The sequence below is a fragment of the Toxotes jaculatrix genome, chromosome 4, assembly GCF_017976425.1.
Source record: "Toxotes jaculatrix isolate fToxJac2 chromosome 4, fToxJac2.pri, whole genome shotgun sequence".
NCBI classification, from domain to species: domain Eukaryota; kingdom Metazoa; phylum Chordata; class Actinopteri; family Toxotidae; genus Toxotes; species Toxotes jaculatrix.
In genome coordinates this window covers 4,952,392-4,974,387 of record NC_054397.1, presented here as the reverse complement: position 1 = coordinate 4,974,387, position 21,996 = coordinate 4,952,392, and the positions used below count along the sequence as shown (strand labels likewise).

General features: G+C 42.7%; 2 protein-coding genes across 3 annotated transcripts; one reads left to right on the top strand and one right to left on the bottom strand.

The window, feature by feature from the left end:
* Positions 1-1,909: 1,909 nt before the first annotated feature.
* LOC121180036 (fascin-like) lies at positions 1,910-8,058 on the bottom strand. Its single transcript, XM_041035153.1, has 5 exons — positions 7,099-8,058; positions 5,184-5,340; positions 4,972-5,093; positions 4,473-4,643; positions 1,910-3,395 (listed from the first exon to the last, which is right to left on the bottom strand). Exons 1-5 carry the CDS (start codon positions 7,928-7,930, stop codon positions 3,190-3,192), a joined length of 1,488 nt encoding a protein of 495 aa, XP_040891087.1. The 5' UTR covers positions 7,931-8,058; the 3' UTR covers positions 1,910-3,189.
* Positions 8,059-11,655: 3,597 nt separating this feature from the next.
* Positions 11,656-21,750, top strand: iqce (IQ motif containing E). Of its 2 annotated transcripts, XM_041035157.1 has the most exons (22): positions 11,656-11,887; positions 11,983-12,046; positions 12,606-12,647; positions 12,791-12,836; positions 12,940-13,089; positions 13,851-13,952; positions 14,134-14,204; positions 14,616-14,729; positions 14,802-14,852; positions 14,945-15,015; positions 15,104-15,176; positions 15,470-15,510; positions 15,790-15,941; positions 16,550-16,605; positions 16,720-16,949; positions 17,094-17,201; positions 17,815-18,112; positions 18,241-18,327; positions 18,809-18,936; positions 19,020-19,105; positions 20,163-20,261; positions 20,616-21,750. In XM_041035157.1, exons 2-22 carry the CDS (start codon positions 11,996-11,998, stop codon positions 20,738-20,740), a joined length of 2,181 nt encoding a protein of 726 aa, XP_040891091.1. In that variant the 5' UTR covers positions 11,656-11,887; positions 11,983-11,995; the 3' UTR covers positions 20,741-21,750. The 2 variants fall into 2 exon arrangements, with proteins under 2 accessions (XP_040891091.1, XP_040891090.1); XM_041035156.1 differs by having other exon boundaries at positions 11,656-12,046.
* Positions 21,751-21,996: the final 246 nt, after the last annotated feature.

Below are 21,996 nucleotides of genomic sequence, written 5' to 3'. Positions count from 1 at the left end.
TCAGGGCTTTGTGCGGGACAGTAAAGTTGTTCCACCGTAAACTGGGAAAACCGCTTCTGAAATATTCTTATATGCTGTGGAATTAACATGTTCCTTAACTGGAGCTGGTCGACATTATGAAAACAGGGGTGTCCACATACTTTTAGCCACATAGTGTACATAGTGAAATCAAATCAAATTCATCTTCACATTACCTACACTAGGTGGCACCAGTAGACACATTAAAACAACATTATGCTACATAGCAATCGGGTTAAAACAGTTAAGTAGTTCACACTGGAAAAGTACAAGGTGTCAGAAATATGTGATAAATGTAGAAGAAGCAGTGGCACGGTTCACACAACAAGATACAGTCCTGTCACTCAAATCAATGAAGCTATATTTTCTGACATTTTGATTTTAATGTTGTGGCTTAACAGAACTTTATCAATATTAATAACTATGACAAGTCAAAATGTCTGTCTGTGGAAAAGGCCCATTAAAAAAAACATAAGTGTACTTCACACAAAATGTGTGTGAGTTACTGCCTCATAGGACCATGAGACGTGGTCTTACATAATTTGCAGACTCATACATGGTTTTCACTGAACATGGACAATGTTCTCCTGCGAGGAGAGTTTGAAAAAGCTCTTCTCTCACAGACTCATAACCTTGACTGACTCAGGTCTCTCCTCTCTCATGCATGAATGCGGAAGAAAACCTGCCCCGCTTCTCGTGGTCAGCAAAAACCCTGTTTGCTGCACATCTTCTCATTTTCCACCTCATACATTTCCTGCTTTGTCTCTCCCCTGCTTAATATTCTCTCCTTCGAGTGTCATATTAGCCACTTCTGGCAGGCAGACTTGGCAAGAGCCTGCCATGTGTTTTCTCTTACAGACAATTTTGCACACAAAGCGCACAAGAACAGACCGACCGAAAAGACGTGGGAATCCAAGTATTATTGTATTAGTGTGAGCACAGTAGGAGCTCTAATTCATTTAGGGACTATCACATGTCTGTGTTATCTTGAGCTTTTTATTTACCAAGCCTTCTTTCACTCACTTAGCGTCTGAAGAGTCAGAGAAACTGTATCTTTAGTTATGTGACTGAGTATTACAAGGTTTATTGAGCTCATTTATCTGTGTGTGTGTGTCTGTTACATCTCCAAACACTCATCCTCCTCAAACCCCGTCCCTGCCATTGCCTGTTACCATGGCAACATGCAGAGATCCTGTAACGAAGGATGAGGGATGGTTTTTGGTCTGTCCCCGTCTGTGTCTGTGTCAGAACACACACGTGTAAAGTTTAGCACACATTAGAGCGACTAAAGAGGAGCAGAGTTGAGTTTCCTCTGCAGAAGGACAGAGAAAGTGGAGCAGGTTACCTCCCTCTTCCCTCGCCTTCCTTTCTCTTGTACAGTTTTGGCTCGGTGAAATCTCATGGGGACGTGATTCAGGCGCTTTCTTCTTCCTTCTCCCACACACAACAGCGTTTGCAAAAAAATCATGACAATGGATTTTTTTGCTCATCAGAACAAGATGGTGGCTGTGTTTGAATAAACGCTGACAAGTTATGACACCGAAGCCATAACGTGGCCCCACCCATCATCTATTCAAGTTTAAAGGGAGGGATATTGACACGTAGTGCTACAGTGTAGTTCAATGATGTGTCTTTAACTACTTTTGGACAATAGAGCTTTAGGGCACAGAGGAATGAGCTACTGTGTGTCATGCTTTGGCTACACAGACAGTAGCTGTAAAAATTATCTGTTGATTATGGTATTTTCTCTGGATTTATTGGCAGTAAGAAAAACATAGTTTTATGTGTATAAAGTTTTAGTCTTTAAACCATTATGTTCATGGGATCAGCGTCTGTCAACAAGCTTTTAACTGAAAAGAAAAGAAAGACTAAAGCAGAAGGTCCACTGTTAAGAGGGAACACTTTATTGGGGTTTTTACTCAGTTCAGTTCAAATGTAAGAACACAAAAAAGAAAAGACTGAAATGCTCTATGGAAGGCACAGCCACAATAATAGCCAGAGAGATGGCTGACTCTATCATTGTGTTTACACACCAGCAGCAGCAGCACCCAATCTAAGGCAGACAATTCATCATAACAGATGTGTACTTTTCACTTATTTTATAATGTACACTACAATATTGTGCAGATTGTGACTTTTCACAGTTGGAATGACTGTATCTATGACTGCATATTCGTATTTATTTATGTGCATTTGACTGTGTGGTGTGCAGTAAGTAGGCCTGATCCACCACCTCTTTCATTTCTTTCTTTTTTAACAGAAACGGACATTCTTCTGTTCCTTCTGTCGATGACTATGTTTCAAAGCTCTTTTAACTTGTCCTCTCCTTTCATTTATTTCCTCCTGATATATAATTGAAAACCTTAGACTCATCTGAGGAACCAGCCAGAAACAACTAAGTGGATCTAGTCTTGAAGGAAAAAACGTTTGACCAGTGACTAGTTTCTGAAGATGAAGCTGTCTATGTACACAGGCGAGAAACATGTTAGATCCACCAGCCACTTCCCAATTCTCTTTCTACAGCCTCAACACACTCTTGCACTTAAAGTTTCCATGGTTACTATGTTTTTGAAGTATTCAGAGATAAAGAAAGCACTATATACAGCAGAAACATGTGAATCCGTTACACCCCTTTCTCTGATGTGCGTTATGCTTCAGAGACAGGAGATGAAAGCAGCGCAATAGAGCCAGCAGGACATTCAGCAGGAAAAGGTTAGATACTGTGAGTTATGAGTTATAGCGTTCTACATGTTCGTTACACCAGTAGTTACCACAGATAGGCACGACTAATAACTGTAATCGTCCTGACATTTATCAGATATAGCTTGTGAAAATTTGACTGGAATTGAAACGGTTAATGTGCCACCACACGATGATTCATTCAATAAACAGAACAGCAAGTCATTTTAAATTCAAATCTCCAGTAAAAAGCCCAGTAAGAAGAGATAATGATTAAGAAAAGGAAAAAAAAAGAAACACCTGTAGTGCTTTGGTGCCACAACTTCCAGTTTATCAGCTTCAGTTTCAACCACACATCCATCCAGACACATTCACAGTTACACACACAGGCACACACACATGCAAATAAAAAAAACCCAAACAGCTACCTACAGTATCTATCAATATTCTGAAGCATTGTGTAAGAAGGTGGTGAAGTCCGGCTGTGCTTTCTCAGTACTCCCAGAGGGTGGCGCTGTCCAGGGAGTCGACGCTGGCCTTCAGCCCCCCGGCGTGGTCGCCTTTCAGGTACTTCCCCCCCAGAGCACGAATGGCCATCTTGTTGAGGTCACAGAACTCAAACAGGAACTGGACAGGCGTGGAGCTGCTGCACCCCACCGCTGTGTCGTCTCCAACACACCAATACTTCCCCTGGGAGTCTGGACAAACAACACACACTTAATGAAGCCTGACTCACACACAGTACCTATAGCACTGGGTGATGAATGTTTATGTATGTGGAATCACTTGTTAAAGCTCAGTGCATTTAATGTCAAGGTTGTTATCCTAAAGCTAAGGTGGATATGATCATATTTTTCTCATAATTTTCATTTAGATATTTAAAATGTGCTTGTCAGCATTACATTGCCACCATTTCATCATGGGGATGAAAGTTAATAAGTTCAGACCTGACGCTGGTCGAAATGTTAAATGGCTTCAGATGACCGCCAGTAGCTGACTCATAAAGCAATGATTTTATTCCCATTAGTGGTTTTAAATATTGACTTTCTCTGAAGCAGAGTGGAGTTAAACAGGGCTATGGTGAGTTTTAAAGGCCCACAACAAACATTCACAGTACATTCACAAGCTCTACTGCCATAAAATCTAAATCAAACCCACGGGCTGTGTGTGCACAGGATAATGAGATCTGATGCAGGTTTGTGCATTAAAAAAAGGTTTAACGTCAACTCTCAAGTCTCAGACGTTTGAATTTATGCCACCATGTGTAGGGTTTGAAAATTTCAGACATAAGCGCCCCCCAGTGGTAGGACAAAAACAACACAGTGGCAGATGGCAAAGTGTGCTGATGAACATGCTGAAAGCAGAAGACAGCACCAGTTTTTAGCGGAACTGTCTCAGAAAAGCATCCTATATTTTCAAATTCCACACAGTTTTTCATTTAAATCTGAGACATTACATTTTTTAAAATGGAAATTACTATGTGTGGTATTAAAGGGTTTGCTTGCTTTAACAAACCCGCACAGAATTATTACCCGACTCTGAGGTTTCTCTCAGCTCTATGGAGCATTTTAGCAACTTTAAGCTTGTTGTTTTTGGCTTTACAGCCAGCTAAATCTGTATTCGATGGATATGTAATACCATCACTTTGCTAACAAGTTCCCCATATTTACTTTAAGCCTTCAGCCCAGCAGTCATATGAACTCTTTGACTTTTAGTGAAACATGCAAGGAGATCACATCAGTTCTGTAAACTTTTATTTTAAAATGGTTACCCACCTTTAAGGGAGTAGGCTCCGTTGTGGAACTCCAGCTGGAAAACATCGTAGGATGCTCGGTTAGAGTCCAGGGTTGCCATCCCTGCTTTACGAGCCCCGATGAAACCATGCTCCCCGCGGAGGACGATGATTGGACGGTTGATCAGCTTCATCAGGAACTGTTCCGCCTCACCTGGAGAGACAGGCTGATAAGGGTTGTGTCAAACTGATCCGGGCCTTTTTTCCCAAAAGCATCTTAAAGCTGAGATCATCTATCCTTGAAGATGCTTCTGGGAAACAGGGTCCCTGGTCTGTTATTCCTCCTCTGAGGGTACTGAGAGATTCTAGTCAAGAAATACTGACTCTGCAGTTAAAGTAAAATTAACTATTTTGCAGTTCACTCAAAAAAGTGCATGTACATGAAAACCACTTGGTTACATAATGGAGAGCACTTAAAATGTGTTATTTTCCCCTCCTGCTCCTTTTTCATGGCTTCTCGTTGGTTCAGAGACATCACTGACCTGCGCTGTCAACAGTAGCAGCCAGCTGCCCGTTCTTCTTGGCGGTCACATACTTGCCGTTAGCTGCACGCACACAAACTCGACCGTCACGCCACTCCAGTTCAAAGTAGCTGTTGGCTGATCTGTGACACACATTAACAAGCTCAGTGAACAGACTGTGAGGGATGGTTATGTGTCTACTAAAGTGTGTGATATAAGACGTGTGTGTTTACTTGGAGGAGGCAGTGCACTGCAGTCCTCCGCTTGCTGTCAGGGTCCAGTATTTTCCAGCAGCGGTTCTGAAGGCACACTTCCTGTCCTCGCGGCTCATCTCCAACTGGAAGACTTCCTGGTCCCCTTCCTCGTCCTGATTGGCTGACAGGTCCATGCCTAGAAAAGTGGGGCAATCTGCTGTCAGCTTTCATTTGTGTCTGGTGGTTTTCCTCCTTGTCTGAAACTGTCCAACCCTCAAATTCATGAAGTCACCCAGATAGACTCTTAAAGGGACAGGGCATCTGAACTCATTGTGCCCAGCTGGAAGGTGTAGCTGGACTGATTTGTTGTATTATGGGACCCACAGAGGGGAAGTGTCAAACCTGAATGGGCCGAGCTGAGAGGAGCAAAAGAGAGTGGTGATTTTAGCAGAGTGAGCAGCAAGAAAGCAATTCAACCCAAATGAGAAAATATGAGACTTGCATTTCTCAAAAAGGCTGTGGCTACCCTACATTCTGGTCTAATAAGAATATTGAGGAAAAAAACCACAAAGACTTGACGTAAGACTTGAAAGCAAAAACATTCAAGTTTTGACTCAACCTGCTGAAAATGCGGAACATAAAAAAAAACATAAAGACACTAAAACCCTCTGTAGTGGAGGAACTGCAGAGCCAGGTGTGGGTTTGTCACTATGAGTGGCACCCTTCACATTACAGGTAGTCATTTGAGCAATTGTTACATAAACATATAAATTAGTGCAGCTTTAAATGGAAAACATTTAAATCAGAGACCTGAAAGACCAGCATGTGGACCTACAATTTTTTTATACAGACGTTCTGTTAAAGGACATGAGACTTGACTTGAGGATTTACTTGGACTCCTCACAAATGAATTAAAATAGCTGTGAATTTCTTCACCATAGAGTTCAGAAAAAAACCCCATCTTGCTCCTTAATGAAGGACTGACACCAAAACCTAATTTTTTAACATCGAGCTCCTGGCTGACAGAATGTCTGTACATGCCAGCACTGAGCCTACTGCCCCGTTTAAACTAAATGAAGTCAAAAGCACAGGTGGTCCTTTGGAAAGAAAGAAAAACTGTGAAGGTTCAACATTAACACCCTGCCCCTATAATGCATGTGTTAGCCTTCAGTCTACCATTGTGGCTGTAACTTCAATGAAAGACCAGGTCACAAGTCACTGCCCTCATTCAAACAAACATTATCTTCATTCTTCCACAGTCCATCTCTCCTGGAATGCACTCACCCATCCACGCACACACACACACATTACTTCTGCATACATTAAAGTATATTGACTGCATGATCAGTCTCATGTGCGTGGCATAGAATTTGACAGAGAGTGGAGACAAGACAAAGAGGTTGCATGTGGCATAAAGATCCACATTCAGCAGGACTGTTAACACTGGCCTCAGTCACACCTCCCTCTTTGTATCCTGTTTTCTCTGCTTCCCCTCCATTTTATTCCCTTTGTCTCCTTCACAAATCCCTCCTGGTTTTCTGACCATTCTCAGTCTATTCTGAGGTAAAGAATGATGGATAACTGTAGACTGAGGCTGACCCTCAACCAGCAGCCACAATGCAGGGGTAGAATTACTGCAGAAAAATGTTAAGCAAGGCAGAGACTGGCCAAAAGGAGGGAGGGAATGGGGACGGGAGGAGGGGGAGAAGTGAGAGCATGATAATGAAAAACACATGGTGTGAGGAAAACGAAGAAGTCTCCAATTCAGTTCTGCTCTCTCCTTCTCCTTCTCTCTCTCTCACACACACACACACACACACACACATACCAAAATCATGCAACAGCTGCTCGTAGTGTGTGCCCAGTTATGCAGTGACTTCATCAGTATGTTGAAATGTGATTTTTTTTTTCTCTCTCTCTCTCTCTCTGGCTCCGTGTGGCTGCAGAGCCTCACCTTGCCTCGTGGAGACGTTTCTCTCGTTGCCTGCAGTCAGCACGACCTGCGCGTGGCTGCGCTCCAGGCCAAACAGTTCATCCTTCCCAACCCGGGTGCTTTTCCCAGACTTCATTGTGCCGGTGGGGCCTACGGGTGCCAGGTAGCGCCCGTTGCAATCGCGGAATGCCACTTTTCCGGAGCGGAACTCCAGCATGTAGCCGGTATCCTTGTCCGTTTTGGTGGACAGGCTCCCATCATTGCGCAGGAAGCGATTGTCGGAGGTCTCGAGATGGTAGCGTTGATCCCGGTAGACCAGTGTCACGAGCGAGTCGACCCCCCATGGGACATCCCGGTCTATTGACACCTCCTGCCGCCCCCCCTGAGTGCTCAGGTGGGCGAAGCGTTTGCGCGCAAAGCTGTACAGGTTGACCTGCGGATGCACAGCCAGGTGGACGCTCCATCTCTCCGCCGGTGAGGCCGTTTGCGCAAAGCAGGTGATCCGGTCCTCACTGCCGCCGAGGAACCGGCCGTAAGGTTCGGACTGCAGCGACCACCGCCCGTCCTCGTGTGCGGTGATAACGAAGCGGCAGTCCCTGCCGCGCGTCTCGCTGTCCGCGGTAACGTTGCCGTCTTTGTCCGTGGCGAGGTAGCGGCCCAGGTGGGAGAGGAGGAACACGGCGCTGCCGTCCTCCCCGGTCTGCTCCAGGGTCCAGGTCTGCTTCTTCTTCAGGCTGCTGGCCGAGGCGTTGATTTTGAAGCCGAAGGTCTCCGCCGTCAGATACTTCCCGTCGCTATTAATAAGGCCCAGAGGGATCTGCAGCAAGTCCCCGTCGGCGCCGTTTGAGGACATGATTGCCGTGTGTCAAGGAGAGGAAAGGAAAAAAAGATGCTGTGCTTGAGACGGACAGAGTCAGAAAGAGAGAGTGGATGTGGGGGTGTCTGAGGGAGGGACAGAGAGAGAGAGATAGCTGCTCTGTGCTCACTGATGATGAGTGTCCCCTGACTGAAAATCCAGACTGTCTCGCTGGAGCTGCAGGAGTTGCAGGACTGGGAGTTTTTTTTTTCTAACGCCAGTACACGCCCCAGATGCAGGCAGAGGAGCTGGAGGGAGATTACTGCAATTTTGGCAAACCACCCTACTCCCTGCAACCCCACTGTATACCTACACACCTAAGTACAGTGTATATCCCACTGAATATCACCCAAACCATTAGCCTACTAACAACTAATTTCTTTCAACATCCATATTTCCCCCTACCTTCCCTCCCTTTAATTGAGATCTGCTCAGTTCCACATGGATAGAGCCATTCACCAAATGACAGACCACTGTTTGTCTTCAGGGCAAACAGTGTGTTTGTGCTGGGCTGGCTCTGAAACAGAAACTGATGCTCAGTGGGGAATTACAAAGGCAAATCAATTTATCTATCTATCTCTACAGCCAAAAGAAATGTCTGTTCAGACTTCCGTGTACTTTTACCCTGGGGTTCTTTTCATGGTTTGGGATAGGGCCCTTTGCTTCAGCTGAGGGAAAAATGTTAATGCAAAACTTTGTATGACAAAGCCAGGTCCATAGAGAAACAGTTTTCCCAGTTTGGTGTGGAAGAACTTGACTGGCCTGCACAGACCTGTGACCTCATCCCCGTCCAACACTTTTTGGTTGAATCAGAAGAGACAGAAAATACACCGAACCGCTAAAGAACCCCTCTGGTGCAGGCAGCACGCCCCTTGTCTCTTTCTCTCTCCCCTCTCTGTCATTAATTGCCCCTGGTGACATCTTGTCATGGTTACGTATGCTGTAGGGTGAGAGGTTATGTCTGTTATAACGTCCTCTCCCCACCCCCCTCTTTCTCTCTTTGTCTCACACACAAACTCTACTCTGTATGATTCAACATGTACATTAAGAACTGAAAATGCTCTGCTTGGAGAGGCCTGTGTTGAGCAGAGCTGTTTGCAGCAATGCATGCAGATTATGAAAAAATGTGTTTTGGAATATGGATGTGGAAATTAAATGTCCAAAGCAGTTTAAAAGCATAGATTTCTGTTTGTTTTCAGCTCCAGTTGTTTCCTGACCTTGTTCTCTTCCTTGTGATTCCACCCGTTCTGGTCAGCCCTGCCTGCCTCTTCCGTCCTCTTCCCCTGGGCTCTGTCATGACTCCTGCCTGCACATTCACCTTTATCTATAATGGAGAGACTGCCGACGGACGCGTGTGTTTATCTTTTCCTCACACCTAATACAATAATATTAGCAGTGCCATGCAAACCCCACGAGAAGTTAATTCATATAAGCTGTGTTTCGACTGTGTTGAATTATTAGATTTAGATCAGATTAGTGTTTTGTCCAGCAAGCTCTTACAGGACACTGCTGTGTCCTACAGTGTCCATCCTCTACATCTTCCATACAGACAAGTTACTTACTGTATTCTCCAGATTTCCTTTGTAAATCTGAAATAACTTGCACTAAACACTGTTGAATGTAGTTTGATGAAACTTGGACACACTGCCTTCCCCCCGTTTTCTGTTACTGGAAAAGGAAATTTCACGAGTAGTTTACAGCTGGATACTTTGAAATATGCATTACTACTGTACTGCATTGGTGTCTGGTGAGCTAAGAGGGATGGTTTAAGTTAGTTTGGACATTTTATTGCAATAATTAATCAATCACGTTGTCACCTGCACACCTGTTCTCGCACATGAGGGAAACAGACGACCAGGGATGTGGAATAGGATTGGGGTTGAGAGCGGGACTTGGCCTCTGCTTGAAGAACCTGAGGCACATGAAGACTGGGCTGTGACAGGGGCCTGTGAAGTGAATCTGAATGTGGGGCATTTGGAAAAAGCATGGCCTGAGCAGGGGCTGGTTGATGCTGGATTCTCGGTTCAGCTCATACTACAGCGCCCCCATCTGGACATTCAGAGAACAACAGCAAAGACACCTGTGTGTTGTATGACTAAAACAGCAACAACATAAACAGCCTCATTCTAAATATAATCAAACCTGAATACAAATGGATAGTGATGTTCCTGCACCTGCAGCCTTAGAAAGGAAGTTCTTTTTGCATCCATTTCATCATTCCTGTTTCTTTCATTTCCAATTGAGGCGACTGTGTTTTTCTTCATCAGCTCGTCACACTGCTCCTGTTACTGCCCTTGAGCAAAGCCCTGTCATCAGGTTGTAAAGCTCAGCACTAGTAAAACTGAGGTTCTGTAAAGCCATCATTTATTAGACCAGTTTAATTCTTTTGCAAGAAAACTGACAACTGTATGAGATTAGATCTGCAATGGGTTTATTTTCCTTGAACAAAAGTATGCTGGTCTGCCTGGCCGTGCGACTCTGGGGGTCCTACACCTGTATAAACAGTGTGTGTGAGAATAGAAGTTACAGTCTTCTCTCCAGAGTTTGCAGGGAAGAGGACAGTGTGAGGAATTATGCAAAAAGAGTGGTGAGCAGTGTATAAGAGAAAGTGGAAGAGGATTACCACTCTTTCAATTTGTCCTTAAATTATGAAAATGCCCCAGTTTATCCAGAAATACAGACCTTACACAGGCTGATATCTGTTCTGGAAAAGACAGTTTAGTTGCATCAGTGTCAGTGTTCCTCATTCCTTGAGCTTCTTTTATCAGTTGGACTGTTCTGCTGTCTTTCAGAGGACCAAAAGAAAAATGGAAATTACGGATTTCAAGGGGAGGGAGATTATGAAAGAAGAACTGAATGATCACAGAAAATAGTGGACGATGAGGAACAATGAATGAGACACACAGGGACATTCAGTAAGAAGAAGATGAAAAACAGAAGCAAAGCTGGAAATCTGGTTACATGGCCAGATTTGTGCTGATATCAGATGTTGCATTTCATATATGTTTCAGAATATATTCAGATGTACTCTTATTTATGCAGAATTTGAACTGTGATTTGGTACAGCTGTTGTCTTTTATGTATAAAAGCTATGTATTACAAGTACTTCTGGTTATATGTTGTTTATGCAAGCATGTTGTATACAGTGTTGTAAAATGTCTTAACAATGAACACCCATGTTGATTTGCTGTGGTCAGAGGCTAACAGGCACTAAACAGGGAACACTTTACAAGTCTCAAATGTTTCCTTTGCCTGTCCTTTTGCTCATCTCCTTCTGCCATGCTATTGGAGGAAAACAGTATAAACCCCTCCTTTTTGCGCCTCTCCACCAATGGGCAACGTGAAGAAATGAGTCAGGAGGAAGGAGAGGTAGAAAACGGTATTGACACTTGGCCCTGGGCTGTGGTTTAGAAATGAGCTCCGTCAAGCTACACGGAGCTGCAAATGTGCAACTGGCTTGAACTTTCCAAATAAAACTCTCATTGAAAAACGAGCTTCCAGATTCTTCAAATGTTAAAGTTATTTTCCATAATTTAAAATACATTTTATTAAAATACTACATCAAATGAAGAAAATATCCGACTAAACATAATTTGATACGAGGTGGCCATGGTTTAGTGTGTCTATGTTTTTATTTTGAAGGCAGACTCGCAAAGTTTCCGGTACCGCTCTGACTTGTTGTAGTTATTTTAACGCAGCTTATTAACAGCTGCCTGGTTGCTAGACGACTCAATCTCCAACACTGATGTGAAAACAGTAACATCTGCTCGGAAGGGAGACAACGTTTTAACGGATTTCGGGAAGCTATGGTTAACTGTGCCTGTCACCGCATCGCCGGCTTTTTACGTGGAGAATCCGCAGTGTTGTGGGCGAAAATTTCGCGTTGTAGCATGGCTAACGTCCCTTTTGTTGCCCCGTGTTTTTACTACTACTAGCAAGAGGGGGAAACCTGAAGTAAGCTGCTCGACTCGATAAAAATGAGAGGATTACACACGGAGAAAGTAAAGTTTTCCGACTTAACGTAACGTTTGTTTTCCTGCGATGTTTAGTGCGACTGCTAAAATGTCTCTGGAGGCGAGTGATGTTCAAACGGATGAAGACTGTGAGGAGCTGGTGAGTCCGTAGCTTTAGTTAAGTCAGGAATATAACTGACTTTGTCCCTGAGTCTTTAAATTTGTTCTTTTCTAAGGGTTTCCTTCTTATTTGTAACAGTTAACACACCTGTGCCCATACAGAGTCTGTAACTCAAAGCAGAACACAACACAATAGTTTTTGAAAGTTGTTCCAAACCTGGTTTTTGGCTTGTGGCCCCTTGAAGTGACGCGATGTTTTCTTGAATTTGTGTTGAGAACATTTCAACCAAATCCTTCTTGTTTCTGTGTAGATTGTTTCATTTGAAGTGTTCTGTGAATAAAAACAGCCAATTACAGAATAAAAACAACAAGAAAAATGTACAAGGAACAGAAAGTTTTTTAATCTTTCATCTGTTTAATCATCTGGGCAACCCTCAGTGGAGGTTTTGACCCCCAGGTTTATGTGGTTCATTTAAGTTGACTGACTCAAATTAAACACAGCTTCAACATTTCAGTAGTAATCCTGGAGTTGAAATATTATTTCAGAAAAATTGTTTTGACAGACACACACCTTTGCCTCTCTCCTCTGTCCAACTTAGGTTGAGGATGGCTTCTCTTTTTCTGCTGATTTTCTGGAAAAGGTAAACAATTCTGCTTCTGTTGTTATACTTTTGTACGTTTCAGTTGGGTTGATTTTTCACTTCAGATGTATATTGTTGTTCATAGAATTTTATTTTAATACACCTTTCTTTTGCTTTAACATCTTGTTTTTGTCCTCGTTCAGAAAACCAGAAGGAAAAGATCTTCTGGGAAGCCTCCTCTTTCTCCAAGTAAGACCCGCTCAGCTGCTCTCTGGGGCATTTTCGCAGATCACTGTAACAAACCCACTTTCCAAATCCCATGATTATTCATGTACAGTTGTTATACACATAGGGTCGCCATACCTCTCCAGCCTGAACGTGAACCCCAGAAGAGCAGCCGTGGCTGCCTGGAGACTACCGAGAGCGTCCCTAGGGGACACCAGAGGAGAACCTACTGGGGAGGGTGGATCAGCTCGTCTTACGTCCCTCAGCAACGGTCATGGTAGGCACCATTTAAACACAGCCTTACCCGTGTCTCTCCTCAGGAGTGGTGGCTCGAGGAGCGGTGGCTCGAGGAGCGGCTGCTGAGCCTCAGATGGAACGAGAGATGGACAGAAGTGACAGACTCAGACTGTTTAACTGATAATTAGTTTTCCTTATTTTAGCTTTTTTTTGGGCTCATTACTATAGCTAATATCTGTGCCTTTAGCTTTCTGGATGCTCTTCTGTTCACCAGCTAGACAGCTTTGTCTGTCAGCTGTTTGGTGCAGGACAGGTAGGTTGCAATGAGTCGTTAAGAGTGCAATTTGCAGCCTTCATAACCAAAACAAGGAGCTAAAACAGACTAAAAAGCTCTGTAGAGTTGCATTAAGCATACTAGTCATTTAGTCCACTATTATAAAGCAAAACTGGGTTGGTGGAGTTTTAGCACAGACCATAAAATGCTCTCAAAAGGTGTTAAATGCATGACTCAGATGCAGCATTGACGTAAGTTGGAGATTATCTCCATTCACTTCTATACAACTTTATTTATTTATTAGTTAAGGGCACCTGTATGCTGCAGCACACCATGTGCGTCACCAAATACACACACCATAGATAGGAGCAGAAATAAAAAAACACTGTTAGCCACAAAACTAAAAACAAAGATTCTGAACATTAATACTAAATGTATAAGGGATGGGTATTACTAAATAAATGTAAAGATCTTTTAATAAAAATATCTTGATGTTCAACACCTCTCTCCGTCTTCCTCTTTTCCAGATCTGTCCCAGACGCTGAGATCAGAGTGTGACGTCACACCAGAGCTTCTTAAACAGACGCTGAGCTTGAGGAAACACAAACATCTCCACTCTGCATCCAACGGTGAGCGAATGTGTTGGCGTGACAGTGGTGAGGGTAAAGGTCAGGTTTTGTGATGGGAGACAGTAGCAGAAACTGATACGGTCTCATTGCCACCACTTGTTTTATAACTGCAAGGTGACAATATAACTGAACTGCTTTTGTGTGGCTGTACTGTCTCCCCATTTTCCCCTATGTGTCGCAGGCTTCAACTTCAGCACAGGTGACTACAGAGAGAAGGAGGACATGTATGATGAGATTATTCGCCTCAAGAAGGTAAAGAATTACATAAATTACACAACATAAAACATCTTGGGTGCATCAGGGTGGTGTTGTCAGCAGTAGCTGGGCGGGAGGTTTCTTCTGCAGGAGAGTTCAGCATCAAGCGTCAGTGTAACATGATGTGTACACCTCTGCTCTGCTGGAACGGCCTTGAGCAGGGCATTGAATGCCTGCCAGTTCCAGTGTGCAGTTCTGTAGCTGACTCAAACCTTTATTACTCTGCAAAAGGGAAAGGGAATAACAATTCAATAAAGTGGAATGACAGTTTTTTTTAAACATTTGTTTTACATTTTCCAGTTTATTCAGATTTGGCACTTCAGGATTTGCATATGCACTCTTTAAATGTTGTTTCCTTTTATGCCTTTCTGTGTGTGTGTGACTAATCAATCGTACTGTTCCCTGCAGAGTCTCCAGGCACAGAAGTCTGACAACCACCAAATGAAAGCGAAACTACGCCGCCTGGAGGAAGATAATGCTAAAAGAGAGAAACAGATAGAAGAACTATTGGATCCAACTAAGGTATGATCATTAAATTGCTTCTGATTTCTGCCATAGGAACTTTAAACCTTAAAAACTGCTCTTTCTTTACAGGGATCTGAATACACTCGTTTTTTGGTGGATAAGAAAAAAGAAGGGAGTGTGGTGAGTATGCCCAGCCTGTTGGTGAAAATACCGGAGATTTATTTTTAGGGTGCATCCTAAACAGGCTTATGAAACTGATTCTGTCTGTCAAGGTTCTCAATGGGCTGAAGCAGAGAATCCTGAAGTTGGAGCAGCAGTGTAGAGAGAAAGAAAATGCCCTGAGGTAAAATGTCTGCCCACCTATACATCAGTCCGTTTTGTCCATTTGTAAAGCAGCACAGTGTTTACTTTATTCCTTTTTGTTTCTCTAGTAAACTGCAAAGTGAGCTGAGGACCACCAACTTGGAGGAGCTGAAGGTCACAGTAGAAACCTACTTTGAAGAGGTAACATTAATGCCTCTGCATACAAAATTTCTCACCTGAATGTTAAAGCAAAACGTCTTTTGGAATGTTGCTGCATACAGATTTTCAAAAGCAGAACACCTGAAACAACAACCAGAGGAATGAGAGAAAGACGCTAGCACTAAAAATAGTGTTTGGTTGAAAGAACTATTCCTTGACTGCTGTGTTTTTCTGTGAAAGCGGATGTTTTCATCACGCTTACTTCAGTCACAGCGTGTGAGCTCAGGTGTGGAAATGGAAATCTCGCCTAATTTGTGTGTTTGTGTGCCTTTCAGATCCAAAGACTGAGGATGCTTCTAGAAGCTGCAGAGAAAAGGTATATGTTACTTAAAACACCAGTATCGTGTAAATATTTGTGAATGGACTTTTGATGTCACAGGAAGTTCTGAAAACTTACTGTAATACTCCTTTCAGCCTGATACAGGGACCCCGAATAAGCCTTTATTTGTGTCAATGGGTAAATGTAGTGACTTTGATCCTGAATGGAAAGGGTGACAGATCAGTTAAAGAGTAAAGTTTCAAGATTTGTGATAAGTCTTTAAAAACAGTCTTTCTCATGACATCTTCCCCTCCCTCTGTCTCTTTCATCCTGCAGTAGTCGAACGGAGAGTAAATGCTCCCAGAGGCAGCAGAAAGCTTTAAGTGCCACGGTTCATCGTCTGTCTGAGAACCTGAAGCAGCTTCAACAGGAGAACACAACACTCAGAGAAGAACTCAACACTGACAGTCCTGCTGCAGGAATCAAAGGTCTTTTCTCACACACACAAAACCACCCTGACATGTCAGTGCCCAGTGTTTGCAGAGCCAACTGAACTGAAGATCATTCATTCATTTACTGCTTTTATTGGTTTCTGGTTTTATTCTTGCGGTACCACTTCTGAACGCAACACCTATATATATTGGCCATATTGGCCACCTCCAACAATAGAGTTAGTTTTAGAACTGAAATGATTTGTCAAATGAAATGATTTGGATTTGGTGGTTGATAGAACATTACTCAACAACAAATGCAAAAATCAAGTTATTTCTTAAGTCAAAAACCCAAATATTCACTGTTTCCGCCTTTTACTGTCATCTGTAATAGTAAACTGAGTATTTTTGGGTTTTGTTGTGTTGGTCAGACAAAACAAGCAATTTGAAGCTGTCATCTTGGGATCTGAGGAATTATGATTTTAAAGACCAAATTATAAATTGACTACTGGATAAAATCATTTGCAGATTAAGACACTGTGAAAAATAATCTTTAATTGCAGTCCTAATCAATGCTCAAACCTGAATTAAAGTATGTAACACCATTGTGGTATTGCATTTTGTGCACACTAAAATGTGTGTCTTTGTGTGATTATGTTCCCTAGGTTACCGAGAGTGGAGTAAACAGAGACTGTTGCGAAGGTTGTTGGAAGTGGAGAAGGTGAGAGGAAACTGTAACTAGCTACCCACGTAAACACACGCTGTCATCTGTGTCGGACTGACGTTTTGGAGATTACAGCTTCATCACAGACAGACTCCTCTCTCCCTCTGTCAGAGGCCGGAGGAGTGCAGAAGACACGCCCACCCAGTGAAGAGCAGCTGCCGATTGGATCAGGAGGTCCAGGTCACGCCCACTGAGATTCTGGGATTTACCATGGCAACAGAGGCAGTGGTCTCCGTGGGAACGATCACTGAAGAAGGGGAGGAGGTTTCATATCTGAGAGAACGCCTCAGCCAATTGGAGAAGGAGGAGGTGGAGCTTCAAGAGGCGCTGTCAAGTAAAGAGTGAGCGAGCAGCAACATGATGTACAAAATATACATCTGTATATTAATGTTTAAGATGGTTTTCCAGACTATGAGGAGCTGGACCATATTATTATATCAGTAACAGTGACTGTGGGCATAAATCTTCTGACTTTTGTTTTTCAGTGATGAACTCATACAGTTAAGGACAGAAAGACAAGAATTGGAGAAAGAAACAGAACGATGGAAGACTGAGCAAACAAATGAATGGGACAAAGAGAGACAGCAGCATAAGTATGTGTTACTTGTTGAATGTCCCATTTTTATATCTCTACTATTTGTGAGCTTGAAATCAACTGATTTCGACGGGGAAATTGACTCATTGTAGAAACCAAAGCTGAGGCACATGTCATACAGAAACTTTGTAGTTACATAAAAAATGTCGTCGCAGACACAGCTTGCATTATCACAGAGATCCACCTGAGAATTCTCTTCATTCAAATAATGGTTAAATAACATTCAGGCAAGAAACAGAGATGATTGAAAGAGATGTGATGGTGAGGGTGATTGTCTAATCAAATAATAAAGAAGAGTTGTTTACAGATGTAGAATGCACTACATACATGCTCTAAAGCATGTAGTCAGCTGGAAAAGGTCACTTTTACAGTTTGTTTAACCTAAGCCAGTTAACTAACAAGTCCACATACAAAATATGTTCCCGATCGAAAACCTCTCAGAGAACAAATTGTATATTTAGCTGAAAACCATAGGTCATAGGTTTAGAAAGCCTCAGCGAAGTAATTGCTAACTGTTAGACGATATCCACTGTGACTGCTAGTTGTATTTTGTTACCTGTTTATGCATTATCATGTGTGTGTGTGTGTGTGTCTTTATGTGTGCTTCTCAGACAGGAGTTGGAGCAGTTGTGGGTGAGGATCCGAACTCTGGAGCACGACAAAATCAAAGCCACACAAACTGAGGTCTCCTCTCTCTCTGCCACAGCAGTGGACCATGAGGACAGTCTGGGCAGATCAGGTCTGAAGGAGGGAGAGGAGAGGGACACTGGAGGTAGAGATAAGGAAGGGGAAAGAGATGATGATTTGGTTAGAAATGTCAAGAAGAAGAAGAGTGAAAAAAGACAACACAAAAAGAGAGAGAAAGCAGCAAGGATCATCCAGACAAACTGGAGGGAGCACAGGGACAGGGTATGTAACACACAACAGTTATGTAAAAGCGGTTATTGATGTGTGAGAGAAATATTACATAAAAATTGTCCAGACACTCTGTCCCAGATTTCTCTTTCTATCTCCGTCTCATTGCATTCTGTCTTAAGGACATTGTGATGCTGCAGTCAGCACTAAGAGGCCATCTCCTCAGAGAGTCGCAGCTCAAGGACCTGCAGAAAGACACACCGAATAAGGTTTCACCCACACACAAACACTTCCATGCAGTCAGTGTGTAGCAGTAAAGCAGCAAGAATCCTGTTACACATCAGTTCATGTGTGGTAATCCATTGTGCATTACTGTCACTCTTAGTAATAATATCACAGGTACTTATAGTACAGTATTACACCACAGTATCCACAAAATGATGCTATTTTGTGTTTTGTAATGCTTGACATTTGTCAGCAGTTTTGTGAAGTGGTATCAAGAGTATTGGAGTTGGAATTAGAATTTCTCAAGCCCCCAGAATAGATCACAGGATGTGTGGCCCAAACCTGAAATTGGTTAAATAACCAATAGATGACTCTAAAAAGCATTTTCTGTGAGCCTACTGTAGTCACCCACTGTCTCTTCTCTTGTTTTTCTATCTCTTTCTCTCCCACTGAACCTCCTTTCTCTCCTTCGCTCCTGTTTGTCTCCCCCTTTTGCCCTATCGCTTCCTCATCTTATCTTTTCAGGCTGTAGAAGCAACAAACCGCAGTGATGTAGCTTCCTCTGTAGGTGGAGAGATGGATGTGGTTGCCTTGACGATGATACAGTCCGCATTCAGGGGACACCTGGCTCGCTGTAGTCTCGCAATAGAGAGGTGACTCATCCAGAAAAATAAAACAAATGCTTTCAGACATACAGAACATAATGTATTGTATGTGTCTGTTCATTCACTTACAGCTCAGGGTTCTCTGTGCCTTCTCCAACGGGAAACAGTTTCCCCACGCTGGTACCAAGAAGAGCTCGTTCAACACCCAGCAAAACAGGTAAGGTTCACACATACTTTTTTTGTGATCAGATATTAAATGTATATATGAACAAATGCACCGGACAAAGATAAAAACAATAAAGATAGTACATACAGGTACACAAAAAAACACTTCCTGGTCCCCTGTCTTTCTCTGTCCATACCCATGTAGCTCAAACACAAATTGTGTTGTGTTTTTGTGTTTATAGCAAACAGCTTCTGTGTTCAGTCAATGTATTGAATACCCCTGTGCCATATATATGTGTGCATGCTCTCCTCACAGTCACGATCAGCAGTGTTTTGATTTAGAATGTGGGATTTCTTCATGTTGGAGGTGTAGAAAGGCATGTACCTTTGACAGGAAACACACCGTCCATACAACCACACAAGAGTTTCAGTCAGAGTTCAGGCTTGATGTTTGCTAAGTATGCAACACCATGGCATCGCCCTGCTCTCAACCTCAGAGTTACTCATCATGTCTTCCCTGACACGTTTATGAGCAGTTATAGATCTCGCTGGCACACTGATCTAATTCCAGGGTGCCTGTCTCCTCTGCACCAGCCAGAGCTTTGACAGCTTCCTATCAAGGACTGATGAGGACACTCAGCAGCCCAGTAGACTAGCAATGTCAGTACCTCACACAATCCCTAAAAATCTAAAATTGCCACTGCTCAAGAGCCCTGTCCTAAGCTTTTGTCTGACTGATTGACCCTGCTAGACTCCAGTGCTTTCCCCATCGCCCCTGACTTCTAACAGGTTGACAGCAGATGGGTGCATAGAGCAGAGCAGCGATGTCAGCACTTTTCCCTGCATGTTTATAGGCTTCCCCTCTATTAGATGTGCTGCAGACTTCACTGAGGGATTTTGGACTGCACCATCTTCGCTTGTGTTCCTAAAAAAGTTTTGATATCTAAAAGTTTTTTGCAAGGGGAAAGAGGGCTGTCATAATTCTACTGTTGTTGCATTTTGGTATGACATGGCAGGGCCCCTGTCTTTAACGGCATCATCTATACTGATGTGTTTTTGAGGACGTGTCTGTACCAGAAAGGCTTGTTTTGTGTGGTTTTGTTGCCAAGGTGCTGCTTCTCTCCATACTGACGAAAAAAAGCAGGGTGACGAAGAGGAGCCACAGCCTGTCTCTAGCACTCACGCCTCCGGGATGACACCCACCACAGGTTAGATAGCAAGAGAGAGAAGACACATGTTTTACTGTTTAGATTGTTAAAACCACATAAAATATTTGGCTCGTCCCCTATTTTATATGTGTTGATGTGTCTGAATGTGTAGTTAAAGCTTATTTGATTTTTCTGACACTGTAATAAAATGATTGCTGGAGGGAAATATGCTGCAATGAGAGCCAGATCCTTGTAAAATCATAAATATTCATGCAGAAATATGCACATTTTAAACTGATAGCTACTTAAAATTCTACTGATTGCACGGACTTTTAGGGCTCTTCGGGTTAAATGTAGTTAATTAAAATGATGCCCAGGCAATTAATCGCAAGTATACATGTACATCTCCTGCAGACCAAACGGAGCTCCATTGCACAGCGGAGTCTGGAGGAGCTGCTGCAGTCGATTCTGATGATTCTGATGATATCATCGTGTCTCCGTCACGTCCTCTGAGAAGCAGGGAAGTCTTAATCTTATAGACCGCCTGAGTTATGTGAGTTAATGTGTGCGTGTGTGAGAGAGAGAGAGAGCTCGGAAGAATTTCTGCCTTTGTTACTCAGAGCCTAAATGTCAGAGGCTTAAATGGCCATGTTTTTGTCCAAGAACCTGTAAATGATAGCTGGGATATTCCAATATTATTCAGGACAGTTTGGAACATGCGCAATACCTGCCTAAAAGTTTGCCTATTTTGTCATCTGCAAGAGCTTCCCCCACAGTAATAACCAGAATATTCTGAGACGTCAGGTGTAGGATCTTCTATGACATGGAAATAATGGCACATCAGCACCTCACTTTGATCATGCTCTTATTCATAATGCATCCAGAGTCTTAACTGAATGATTTCCCGGTTTAGTGTTTAAATATATGAAGCAGGGGCTTAGGGATTTATTGTCAAAGTGCAGGAAAAAAGCACTCATGTGAACAGGAAATGAACATCCCCATTCATTTTTATCTGTTACTCTTGTGGTTTATCATGTGAACCAAATATTTTCTTAGTGGTTGTTTTCTTTGCCAAAGTGCCTACTGCATGAATATTCATATTCAAATTACAGAAGTAAGTGCATTAATTTCAAGCGAGCCACATCACTGTAAATTCCTCTGTATTTCACAGGCTTGAAATGATTAATGAATAATATTTTGACATGCCAGATGTGTAACACATAAATGTCCTTACACTAATCTATCATGTACACTTAATAAATTATGACTGACTCTGAGGTATGATTGAGGGTTGATTGTCAACTGATGCACTATTGAGCCAAACTGTGAATAAATTATATATCAGCCTGCTGCAATACTAAACACACAGTCAGTACAGTGGAGGATACACAGGGAGCATGTCTAATGCCAATAATGTTTATGCTCAGAAACAGACTAATGACAGCCTGTAGTGGGGTCAACAACAACAGCGCAGGAGTGCAGTTTCCACATGACGTATGTAACTTAATTTCTGAGACATTCAATAAAATGCTTTGTTTTTATAATAAAACCTCCTGTGATCTGATGTGGTTCTTGCTGGAAAGGTAAGCGTCTTCACTCAGGTACCGTAGAGTTTTGAGGCACTTGTAGTCACTGTTTAGATGATTATTTTACACAAAAATATACTGTATTAGGAGCTTAGAAAATACAAAATTTTAGAGTTTAATCAAGACTGGTCAGCAATATCAGGTTTTGTGCATGTTAAAATGTTTTTGTTTTCAAAAATGCATTTTTGGTTTTGTTGTTGTGTTTTGCT

Bases quoted from the DNA above. Each gene is read 5' to 3' on its own strand.
- LOC121180036 (XM_041035153.1), bottom strand. From the start codon at position 7,930: ATGTCCTCAAACGGCGCCGACGGGGACTTGCTGCAGATCCCTCTGGGC. The intron at 5,094-5,183 runs GTAAACACACAC...TGTGTGTCACAG, and splicing joins CAGTGCACTGCCTCCTCCAA to ATCAGCCAACAGCTACTTTG. The intron at 4,644-4,971 runs GTCAGTGATGTC...CTGTCTCTCCAG, and splicing joins TGCTACTGTTGACAGCGCAG to GTGAGGCGGAACAGTTCCTG.
- iqce (XM_041035156.1), top strand. From the start codon at position 11,975: ATGTTTAGTGCGACTGCTAAAATGTCTCTGGAGGCGAGTGATGTTCAA. The intron at 14,205-14,615 runs GTAAAGAATTAC...TGTTCCCTGCAG, and splicing joins AGATTATTCGCCTCAAGAAG to AGTCTCCAGGCACAGAAGTC. The intron at 18,113-18,240 runs GTATGTAACACA...TTCTGTCTTAAG, and splicing joins GGAGGGAGCACAGGGACAGG to GACATTGTGATGCTGCAGTC.